At 43.6% G+C, this 12328-nt stretch overlaps 1 protein-coding gene across 2 annotated transcripts in view; it reads right to left on the bottom strand.

Annotated features, from left to right (window-relative positions):
* Positions 1 to 9914, bottom strand: part of LOC104912861 (uncharacterized) — a 53184-nt gene extending 43270 nt beyond the window's left edge. For both annotated transcript variants that reach the window (XM_085233563.1, XM_085233562.1), the window contains exons 1-6: positions 9825 to 9914; positions 7053 to 7341; positions 6044 to 6169; positions 5882 to 5933; positions 5565 to 5801; positions 583 to 677 (exon numbers count right to left, since the gene is read on the bottom strand). In XM_085233563.1, coding sequence (XP_085089689.1) covers positions 5766 to 5801; positions 5882 to 5933; positions 6044 to 6169; positions 7053 to 7273 — 435 coding nt within the window. In that variant the 5' untranslated portion in view covers positions 7274 to 7341; positions 9825 to 9914 and the 3' untranslated portion in view covers positions 583 to 677; positions 5565 to 5765. The remainder of the gene's footprint in view (positions 1 to 582; positions 678 to 5564; positions 5802 to 5881; positions 5934 to 6043; positions 6170 to 7052; positions 7342 to 9824) is intronic.
* Between the last annotated feature and the right edge of the window lie 2414 nt (positions 9915 to 12328).

The raw sequence follows: 12328 nt of genomic DNA, 5'->3' as shown, positions 1-12328 counted from the left end.
CAGAAACTTGCATGCACTGAGGGCTGATTGCTGGTAATGATTTTCTGGTTGCAGTGCAGCCATGCCCAAGACAACTGTCATGGAGTTGGCCAAGCTAACAAGTTACCTAGCTACAAACACACACAAAAAACCATAAAAGCAAACAAAGGCGGTTCCTGGCCTAAGCCTTTACAATCTAGATATAAGACAAGCATCAAGTCATTTTGTGCTTCCCTAGATCTAGCCTGTCTGTCTGAGGCTTGCATAGCTGCAAGCTATCGGTTGGCAGAATAGCCAGTAATATATCATGAGGCAAAACAAAAAATAAGTAGACCACTGGTAATTTATACCCATTACTCACCAAGGCTTCAAGGCAAAATCACACTCTGGAAACATCAGGCTGCTCTGTTACCCTTGTTACGGGAGGGTTTACATCTGGCTAGGATTTAGGAAACATTTCAACAGGTTCTGTAGCTGTTATTGAGCCCAAAGTCATCCCAAGCTATAACATATCTGATGGGACTGCTAGCTGCTCAGCTGTCCTTCATTGGGCATTCTGGTTTCAGGAAGACAATACTGCGGTGAACAAAGGCTGAACCTTACCTGTGTTTGTCTGTGCTCAAGCCTTCAGGGTTTGGTAGAAACACACAGGCAAATTTGTTTTCATGCAGCAGTTCCAGTACAATAGGAACTCAGATCTAATTAAAGAAATTAGAAGAATTAAAGAAAGTAATGGAAAATGTGATGTTCTCCTAGATCTGACCATACTGACAGGAGGAATGCATCACAAACTCTTAGAAGGATGGTTTTTTTCCTCATAAATCCAACATTTACCTTACACGAGGTTTTCCAGCCCAGAAGCAACTCATCTCAACCTGGCTAAACTCATTGGTGTGCATCACACCCATTGTGCTGCAATGCTCTGGCATTACTCCGCAAATGAGTTGCATCTCCCTCAGCCTGGTAAGCACAATGAGACTTTGGGATAGGGAGTGAACACAGAGCAAAAGGCTGGAGTTTGTTTAATTCTTCCTAAGCAAATTAACTGGGAGCAGCTTCTCAGCATACTTCCTGTGCATATTTTCTATACAAAGAGAGCTTCTCTTGTTTGTTTCTCTCTTCCTCTGGACTGTCCCTTGTGATGATTTTCACAGCTCTTATGGAAGCAGCTCATTGTTCTGCAGCAACTTAATTAAAGTGTACTTCCATGCAAAATTAGGCTATTGTATTTATTTAAACTTCATGGTAATTGCTGTACAAGGGCTGTGTCTACATCCGACACCACACACCCACATCTCTCCCCACCCCACCCCACCGTCACCACTCCCAAAGGAAATGGCTCATCCTGTCCTGGTGGAACTCCTCATTGACTCAAGTGATGCATTTGAACTTTAACCTCTGGACAGCAATATTTGCTTGCCATGCCAGCACCTTTATGGATGAAGGGTATGCGTGAGTAGCTCTGAAGGGAGAAATGTGTTGCTTGTGGTTTTCTTCTCTGGAGCTTAAGCTAATTCCATTTTGAATATGGTATTTCACACTTTCTTTACTAGGTCCCTTGGCCTTTCCTGGGCTGGTTTTCTTAGTGACCAAGTACTCTAGTGCCAAAGGAAAGCTCTTTTCTTAAAATCTTTCAAAGTTTATGAGCTCCACCTACATCATCTACAATGTTAAATGTACAATTTCAAACAAAACACAGTCGTCACGTGTCACTTTATGTTCAAACATAATCCAAGTAAAGTGTAAAATAAAGTTCTACAATTTAGTTTCTCTCTTTTTCTTTGGGGGACGGAGGGGTGAAAAGGTGGAGATTGTTGCAAGTTGTTTGCAGAACATTTCCACATAGAAATATGCTGATTTTCAAAGAGCTGTTAGTAAATTCAAACTGACAGATTTCACTGACTCCACTATGGCTGAATACATCTAAGCAAAGTTGTGGTGACGAATAAAAATAAAATAAATGTAATTAAAGCATCCAAGTGATCTGGTGCCAAGGTGATTGGCATGTATTATTTTGTCCACAGAGAATGAGCTCCTCAAAAGACTTTTGCTGGAGCTGCACCAGCAGACAGGAGCTCTGCCCCTCTCCAAGATCATAACGAATGCTCAAATTTGACTGAAGAGAGCCCAGTCACACCACGGGAAGAGGAAAGCTGAGGTTTCTGGCTCATCATTGTCAGAATGAAATTGCACTTTCTGTCATGCTCTAACATCTTGTTTAAATCAGTGTTGTTGCAATGCACTTGCGTAGAGGGGTTTCATATTTAACCTAATTTTTCAGATTTGTTGATTAATATACAAGTGTCCAGCAGTTCATAACTCGGTTGTCTAAACACAGACTATAATCCAAGGCCTGTTCAGAAATTATCTCGTCTGTTTTTTTGCCAGGCTTCTATTTATGCAGTTGATAACCTCCACTTTCTTTCCATCTAAACTGATTATTTTCTTTCATACTGTCCCACAGGGCTGTATGCTTGTGAAACTCTGAACTGGCTTTCTCTTCTAAATCGTCATCAGGAGCGAATTACTATTGCAACATCATATCACTATCGCTCAGATTTGCTTTGATTTATCTGCAGGGTGATCCCAATAGCCCAGCTCTGCTTTCCTGCTGAGTGGGTATGTTAATGCAGCTATTGTCCCAAATCTTGTGGTAGGCCGACCATAGCCAAACTCTTTCTTTGCAGTTTGCCTGTTTGGTTGACGGGCTCCATCCTGACACAAGGGCTGTGTCCACCACTTGGAAGAAGATATGAGAAACCCTTCAATAAGCAGAAAGGCTGTAATTCATCACCTCTGAGAAAGCTTCAGCGTAATCCTTTGGACACAGAGAACAGCTTCAGCTGGAGATTTTAGATCCATTGACAACTTCTTTAGTGCTGACTCTGACTATTCCTCTTCTCTGCATAACTGACTGATCACTGTATAAATGTCACTGAAGTTTCATGACTGTGAGATAGATCTTCCAGCAAAATTAATATCCTTGACACTGGAATATCTGCTTTGGCATTCCTTGTCCTCTTTCATTTTTTGTTGCAACCACAACCAGAGTACTGGTTGTACAACAAAAGGATGTTTCCAACCTCAGGAAGACTCCAAAGAAGTTTGGTGTTCAAAAGCGCATATAGAGGCTCTAGACGGGGTTTGAGAACAGCCTGCTGCAGGTGCTACATATGCAACTCGAAGGAAGTGCATTCCTGTCTAGGGCCTCTCACCTCAGGGTTTAGTAAATACATAGAAAAAAATTAGAAAAATGCGTAATCTGTTTTTGTTGTTGCTGTTTTGGTGTCCACCCTCTCACCGGACTAGGCTCAGTTTCTAGGTAGAAAGGAATTTGGAGGATTGTTTGTGTCACTTCAGTTTCACTCATTTTCACTCAGGGCTGTAACCTCAACTGTCTGCAGTTTGCTCTTGCACATCCCTTCTTGTGCTGGTCTAGGAAATTAGGAGATGAGCTCAGCATCTCAAATAAGCTCCCAGTTTCACCAGCAATCCCTCCTGAGCACATTGCCTTGGGACCCCATTTATGTTGGACTGCTTCATTAGTGCATTCCCTTCTCTCCTCAATGAAAGGCTGTTTCACTGTGCTTATTTGTACACAGCAAAGGTTCTGTGAGGAAAGGCAGAGATGACAGCTTCCTTTGATGCAAACTTGGTAATATGAGTGCACTTGCTTGCATAATACACCTGCACTATAGCAGGAAATGCAAGTGAGGTGATATTTGATCTTCTGCATTCTTACGATGCTCTTTTTCACATGGTTGATATGGCTAACACCAGGCAGTGCTATATCAAGGCCTGACCCCAAATGGAGAGTGGCAGCAATATATACCAGTCAATGTCATCCTTCAATCCTTGTAAAATGCACGAGGACCACACCTTACAAGACCTAAGGAGAAGAAAGAAGGAAAGCAAAAATCCCAGCCACGACAGGAACAGGGAGAAACTTCAGCTCTGTTATCACTCCCCTTCATCTGCTCAAACTCCTCACTGCAGGGGTTGTCATGGTGATGCAGGTTTGACCTCTCACTTTTTACTCTTCCAGGAGCTAAAAAGGTAAAAATGAGCCATTCTGTCTCGAATGAAAATCAGCCTCCCTCTGTCAAAAGACGCTGAATCGCTTTTTTCCCCCTTTGTCAAACCTGAACGTTTCCATAGGTGATATGGAAATAAATAACTGATGCTGAGCATCATTGGTGGATTCGGCTGGATACAGCCGTGGGAGAAGGCTGAAGATAGGGCTCGGCAAGAGCAGTCCATGCCCAAGTTTCCCATAAGTCACAAAGCTCCATTGTCCCAAATTTCTTCTCCATCTCTGTGGTCAGGTCCTCACTCAGCCAGCTAAGCGTGGGGTTTGTGTTTCTGACAGCTCTAGGGCAGAAAAATCAAACTATTGATTGAACTGTGTAGCGGCCTCATAAGGCATTATTAGCAGCCTGCTGTAAGTGAGACCAGAAAGGGTAAAATCATTTCTTTTTATTAATATCCTTGAGTCAGGCTTCAGCAAAACCCGAGGTTTGGCCACGTTGGCAGCAAAGTGATGGCACCATCTCCCTGTCTCTGCATGAAGCTGGTAATGCACACGTAGGGGTTTGTGTCTATACGAGGGGGTGGCTTATTTACTGGGATAGAGCCCCTGTCTGGACTGTGAGCCAAAGTAATCTCCTTCTGTCGATTACTTTTGAATCTAAGTCCTCTGCTTTGATAACCAAATCCTTCCCTGCTTTCTCGTTCCCTCCTCCAGTCTCTCCTCTCACCACTTTCACGCAGTGCCAGGGTAGCATGACATGTGAAAGCAGCATGACTTCAAATCAAATATTCAGGTTAACGATGAGCTGGCCTTGAATGAAACCTTTGAAGAACTCTGATGTGGACTCCTCAATGCTTCGCTTGGCTCCATCAAATCTCTCTGTACCAAAAAAGCTCCCCTAGTACTGGCTTAAGGGAAAGCTACTGAATTTATTTGACTGAAGAGAAAAAAACTAAGGCATATATATATAAATATATATGTACACACATGAATATATATATTGTCTGTGTGCGTATTTATATATGCTTTATATATATAAAGCATCAGCCTTAAAAACCTGCTAAACTGCAATTGAATTCTGGAGTTATTTGAAGTTCAAATGTTTCTCAAGGTTTTGGTATTAAAGTTCCTGATGACCAGCATTGCTGAACCATGTATTGCTGTATAGGTCTCCCAGCACCAAACAGAAGTCCAGCTCATCTCCAAAACCTGTTATCCTCAGATTATTTCTCTGGCAATTCTTTATCCACATTCTCAATTCTACCTTTCTTTCTCTCTCCAAATGAGCTTTTGTTTAGTGAAGTAGATTCGACATTTTAGTGAAACAACTCAATTCAGCCATGGTCTGGTGGCCCTTCTCCCAGCAACAACCCCACAGACACGCACAGCAACAGTGCATGAGACACGTCCCTCAAAGGATGTGGGCTCGAAGACCTCTGATGTTTCAGAAGAGTGAGGGCACAACTGCCTGCCTTTTGCATCAGCCACCATCTCAATCAGTAACTTCTAATCTCTTTGAGAACTGAGGAATATGGGTAACATCACTGTAACCTACCTTACTCCTTGGCATCACCTCTCACGTGTGCAGTTCTTCCCTTCCTTATCATCCTTGTGATAGTTCTCAAGCTGTTCCCTCCTCCACTTCCTTCTTTCTGGTTTTGGGAACCAAAACTTCCTTTAACTCCAGCAGTGACCGTTGCTCCAAAAGTCACTGTGACCACACTGTTCATCCAGCAGAGTCATGAGACACTACAGATTACTTCTCGCTCTCAGCTAGCAAGTCACCAATGTCCTAAGTTATGAAGACAGATGGTATTAGTGCCAACACTTCAAGAGCATCTCACAGGAGGGCATTCCACAGGTTAATTATACCTGAGAAACTTCTTCCTTTACAACATTAGATCCCAGTGAGCCTGGTTTGCCTCTGTAAAAGATGGTAATTCATATTACATGCAATCCATTTCCCCAGCACAGATAGGCATTTTCTATGATTAAGCTTTACAGGCAAAAAAAAATGTATTATCTCAGACATACCCTTCTGTCTTAATTTCAGCTATACCAGAAGCAAATCCAGCTCTATTTACACTTATTTCAGGGATCGGGAGTGAGAGGGATTGAACACATAGTGCCCTAATCCCATTGTTTTCATATCGTAATGCTCTGGAAAAAAAAAAAGATAGCTGAGGGATGTTAGGAAGGTTCCAACTTCTGTATATTTATGATCCTCGGTTCAGCCCTGAAATGCAAATTATAAAGAACTTCCCTTCTACCACCCCTTTCTCTCTCTCCCTCTCTTATCCTACATTTTCTGTAGCCTGAAAGATGTAAGTCATTAGATAAATGACTGCCAGTGGAGAGCTAGAGCTGTAATGTAAACTACAACGACTAAATTCATATGAAAAAAAATAATACATCCCCCAGAGAAAAGTTCTGCTTTTCACATTTAAATGTACTAGTTATCAGCTATTCCTGCTCACAGGGCATTAAAATACATTCTGCTTCTTAAGTCCTGATGCAGCTCTAACTGGACTCCAGCTCGAAGCTAAAATAGCACATATTTCACAAAGTGGTGTAATGTAAAACTGTCGTCTAAACATCTCTCTTCTCACTAGGTCTCTCTCTAGGGCTTTCTCCACAGAATCCTGCTTCTTCTTTACAGTGTCATCATTTATGTCTTTGTTTATTAGTGGAACGAACTTGTCAGTAATTGTCTTCCCACCAGTTCCCGCCCCAGCTCCCTCTATGCTCCTCTGCCCAGCTGGGGTCAACAACAATGGGAAACACTCCTGCCAACGATGCTTCAAAATCGGCCCTACAGTGTGCTGTGGGGTGAGGAGGCTGCTCCCAGAGATTCCCAAGCCCAGAGGTCTCTGCTGGAGCCATGACCAGAAATAGCAGTGATGGGAGCGAAGGGGACTTGGCAAGGAGGTCACCGTGCAGCCTGGAGGCACACACACGGACCCAGCCCCAGGGCTGGAGGAGGTGTTTGGTGGGGCTCCCTGGACAGATGGAACCACATTCCCACCTCTCCATTCTAACTCACTGCTTTAACTCACGTGCTCCCTGGATGCAGCCTGCAATCCCTCTGTCCTTCCTCTCCTCCCAGGGATTCGCCTCATGGATGGCTCGCTGCGGGTTCCAAAGGGGCTGATCCGTGGTAGCTGCCTGTCCGTGGTAAATGCGAGATAATTTAAAGGACTTTAATCCTTTTTCTTTGCCAGTCCGCCTGATGAGTTCGTGCAGGGTGGTTCGTACACAGTACATTCACACCGTAATTTACTGTGTACTAATTTCCCCAAGCTTTTAATTTCACAGTGTCTCAGTTTCCTCATCTGTAAAAGAGAGATAATAAATACTTTCCTTTCTGGCAGGAGCACTCAAGATCCTTCAGCAGTAAACACAAAAGCAACCATTTTAAAATAGTTACTTACAGAAACTTAATTTTCAGTGTAAGCACTTATTTGTGCCTGATCTCCTACTACAGCAGCATGACGCCAGCAAGGGGAAGCAAATCAAATATGAGAAGTAAATAAGCCTGCTAATGTGAAAAATAACTGCAACGCTGACCATCACAGCGTTTACGTGCAAGTGCTATTGCAAACATTTGAAAGCTTTCTGCTTCCACCCACCTGTGATTCCATTCAAAGCGAACGCACCTAAAACGATGCATTTGCAATAAAGACACGCTGGAGTGTTTTCTTTCCAAAAGAACAACGTGTGTCAGGAAGGCCTAAACCCTGTATTCCTTTGGTTTTGTTTTGAAGGAGTGCTGCATGATCAGACCCAGAAAACAGCGTGGTTTTTATTTCAGATTTTTCTAGATTGCCGTAGCCCAAGGGTCTGTGCTATAAACTGGAGGAGAGCAGATTTTAAGAGGAACGTGGTAAGGGCTGTTTCTGATTGGAATGTTTGCTTAAAAGTTTTCCTGTAGAGGAACTTTTCCAAACTGGTCCCAGTTTCAGCCCTGGCCAGATTTGCCTTGCAGGCTCAACTCCTGAGATCTGCCTTTATTCTTTCTGCTACAGCTGAGACAACAAGAAAAGAACATTTGCCTTTAAAAATCGTTCTTCACATTGAAATTATGAGTGCCAAATTAAAACCTAAATACCGCTGAGGTCAGAAAGCCAACAGAAAATCAGGAACTTCCCTCATTAATACCCACATACTGGAAATTCTGATTAACATATAAAACAGAACCCTCTGAAACACGTATATACGAATTAAGACTTTTTCTTCGACTGCTGAACAAAACTTTTAGATCTCTCCTTCTCCTTTAACAAAGCAGTTCAAACCGAGCAGCTTTCCATTCCCTCCTTTTTAATTCTGCAGGTATTCCTAAGCTATCTTCACGCAGGCGGGCAGAGAACGGTTAATTTCCATCCTCCGTTGCCTCCTTGGGAGTTTCACCCCGCGGTGTAATTCCGCTTCGTTCCTTCTCGTGGAGCTCAACTGCCCTCCGCTGGATGCGAGAGGCAAACGCACGCCTTCGTTTTACCGACAAAAAGAGAAGTACGAACTTGAGGCGTAATTCGGTTATTTGGTCCCTTCTCTTGCCTGTCCCCAACACAAAAAGTCCCCGGGGTTGGCATGGTTGGAGTGAATCGTTTTGAAAATATATGGCTGCCAGGAAAATCACTTTCACTCCATCCCGGCCGAGTGGCTGTTGTGATTCTTGTTCGGGCAATAAGTAACAGAATATCTCCTTTTTGAACTGCAGAGTTAGACAGACAGGAGAAAAACTATTGGGAGGAGGCACAATTAGGGGGCTTGGTTTAATCCATTTTATTGCAAAGTTAGGGGCTTGAGAGCACTCAAGGAGTCTCCTTTAATGTGCTTCTGTAAAGGCTAATTTCTGCAAAGCTCAGAAATAAATAAAGTCAAACCTCTAAGTGTTGACTGCAATAGCCCTAGCAGCAGCAGCAAGCTGGCTGGCTCCAGCAAAAGCTCTTGTCCATCTGCCCGACATTTTGATGCCTCAGCTGACTTGAATTAGGAGAGAATAACTTGGAAGGGTTTTCAGTCCATCCAGCCCCAAGTTAAGGAGCCCTCTGGAGCAACGATTTCCATCACATAAGCTGCGCAGGGAGCTCCTGGTTGTGCTCTTGATGGCTTTATTAGAAGCACAGTGGTGGATCAGTGCAATACCAAAAAACAGCCCCAAAAGGGGGAGAGTTGCAACACCTGACCTCCTTTTGCAAGGCACAGAAATAGTCGGGTGCAAAGGGGGAAAAGAAAAAAAAAAATAAAAAAAATCAGCTGAGAGCACTTCACCATTCCCTGTACCTAATGTTATGGTGCCTTCTCCCCTCAAGCATGCACGCCTCCCATGCACCACATGTTGCAGTGAACTTTTGCTCCGCAGAAAATGGGACAACACATTTTCCGTGCAGGCGGATGAGGACGTTTGCATCCATTTCCTGCAGCTTGGAGCTGAAGGCTGCCATTTTCTGATCAGGTTTAACATCGTTGGTGCCTTGAGATTTCTCTTTTTTGCTGCTGGTGAAGCCCTTGATGGCTGAGCTGCACTGTCTGGTCGAGTCTGCCCATCACACGTAGGGAAGTTGGGTAGAACCCAGCCCTACCGCCTTCTTTGCTGTAGGAGGCTGCTTTGTGCTTTCCTACATTTCTGCAAACCCTGCAGTCTTTGCGTAGATGCAATCCTACCAAGGTGGAGGTTTAGTTTACCTGGCTGCAGGATCTGACCTTTGGAAGAGCATTCTAAGTCCCTGCAGTTCCGACTTGGAGCTTAAGCTTTGGCCTGGAATAACAAGGGCTGTGAGGGAAGCAATAGGTTACAAGCTGGGTGAAACCATACCTGCTTCTTGCCAGAAGAGCTAACGGGATTCAAGCAACTTCTATTTTTGTCTCCCTTTACAGAAAGAAATAAAGATATTCAAACTTCCCATATGAGCTGCAATAATGAAAATAATGTGCACATTAATTTGTACGGGGGTCAGTGAGTCTCCCCAGCTCAACGATTTTCAAACAGAGTGCGTAGTAAGCCCATAAAGCATTTATTTTTCATAATTTATGAAGCATTACATATTGTGAGTCCACAATGCCAGCTGACGTAATATGCAATAAATTTGAAATAACAAAACATTTCTCATGTTTTTTCCCTCCTGATGTGACAACGTGGGACATAAATTTTAAAGAAAGTTGCCCAAAAAGACAAAGGCAAGGCACAAGAAAAGAATGCTCTGAAATCAGTGAGTACTTCTATTCCACCAATCAGTTAATGAGCCATTCCCCTGCTCATGGCTGTGGCGTTCATCTTTTTAAAGCCAGAGCAATTGGATGCCAGGGAGAGATGCAGCCCTGATCTGAGAGCACAGCCAGAGCCATCCTGCCCTGCCCTGGGAAAACCCAACCCAGTGCCTCCAGCAAAGGGGTGAAAAAGGCAGCGTTGTGCAAAGCTCCTTTTCTTCCATAGCAATTATCATCCCCTTATTTCTGTGGAGAGCAGCGGTGCTCTTTGCTCTTTTAAGGATAACTTTCTGGTGGTAATTTTCAGGAGTATATAATTGTGGGACTATAACAGAGAGCACTAAGCAAAACAACAAAACTCACCTATATGTGGCTATGAAAGCAAGCTGATCAATCCTCATGTTAGAGAAGATGTATTGCAAGGCTGAACCCTGAGACTCTCAGTAAACTCAAGTTACTTCCACCGTGCAGCAGCATTCAACACTGTTGGGTTTTGTTTGCTCTTGTTTTGTTCAAAGCTGCACCAAACCAATGTCTGCTTGAAAAAAATGCTGCAAAGCAAGAAAGAGAAAACTATGGAATCACAGAGTTATTAAGGTTGGAAAAAACCTCTAAGATCATCCAGTCCAGTCATCAACTTATCAACAGTATTGCCCTATAAACCACAGAACTTACATGGATGCATGATGCAGAGCAGGAGTGAAGGGCAGAAGAGAGTAACAGAAAAGGGTCTTTGCCTGGGGTCAGTACTCCAACTTCCCTTATGAACAAACACAGAAATACTTACAGATCACAGAAAGAATGCATTACAATTAAAAAAAATGATCTGTCTTTTTAATTTCAGTGTCAGCCTTTAAAGGTTTTGATTAAACTTTACACCAGAAGCCTAAAAGGAAATGAAAAAAAACCACCACAGCTCTATACGAACAGTTCTCATCAGAAAAGATGTGAAGCTTAGCATCTCGGAAGCTGGTTTCCTAGGGCAGACAGCAAGCTGTGTGAGCAGGGACATCTACTGGCAGAAGAGCCAGAGCTGGCCTTGCCCTGAGCAGAGTGAGAGAACTTTGCATGAAAAATCATCTGTCTCAGTGACAGCGGTGGGTTTTGCCTAATCCAGTAAGAGGAACACACAGGGGAAAGGGAGCAAAGGAGACTGGCCTGTGCCAAGGGTGAAATTAAGTTTCCCATCCCAGGCTGAGGTAATGGAGGAGGATGTTGGGCGCTGTCTGAACCATGCCATTTCTAACCTGTTTCTACTCTCCCACAGAATTCTCCCCATGCACAGAGGCAGCGAGCGCGGACACAGCCCTCCACCAGTGAGGTCTGGCCATTCCTCCCCTTCCCCAGCAGCAGATACTTCAGACAAGCAGCCGAAATGTTGTCAGAAGTAAAAGGCTCCTTTGCCTCCTCTCTGCCCTTTAATAAAACCACAGGCGACAAGACATATTTAATCCCTACTGGAAAGATACGTACACTGAACTGATTAGACAGAGCAGGCACCAGCCTGACCCCAACATTTGAAACACTGTCTACCATTCTCCAGACAGGACGAGGATCACAAGGAGGGCAGGCTGAGTGTGAGAAGCTACTTAGAAGTGTTTGTTTTTCTCATCTCCAAATCAAGACAAATTTCTCAACTCCTTGTAGGAGTTCTGGTTCTCTAACTCATAAATGGAAAGAAGTGAGTGTCTTTTTTTTTTTTTTTTTCTTTCCATGTCTTCTCTCTCCCCATACTGCTTTCTGCCTTCAGGGTATCTGTTCTATACTTCCAAAAAAATCCATCTGGTTATTTTACTGTAACACACTTACCAGAACTGTAAAATCATAGGGAAAAAAAACAACCCCAAAACCATTTGAAAAGGACCTCTGGGGGTTTCTAGGCCAACCTCCGCTTGAGGCAGTATTAACATCAACACTAGATCAGTTCGGAGACGGTCTTGTGTAGATGATCCCTGAAAGTCACCAGGGAGAGAAATCCCACCCCTTCCCTGAATGACATGCCCTACTTCTGCGCTGCACTCTAGGTGAAGAAGTTTAGTTCTAGTTTTAAACGTGAACCAGTAAAATAGTTCTCAGTTGTCCATAGCACAGCACCAGCCTTGGAGGAATGGT

Source organism: Meleagris gallopavo, chromosome 12 (genome assembly GCF_905368555.1).
Source record: "Meleagris gallopavo chromosome 12, MGAL_WU_HG_1.1, whole genome shotgun sequence".
NCBI lineage: Eukaryota > Metazoa > Chordata > Aves > Galliformes > Phasianidae > Meleagris > Meleagris gallopavo.
Note: the sequence above shows the minus strand (reverse complement) of the source record. Positions and strands in the feature narration are given on the sequence as shown.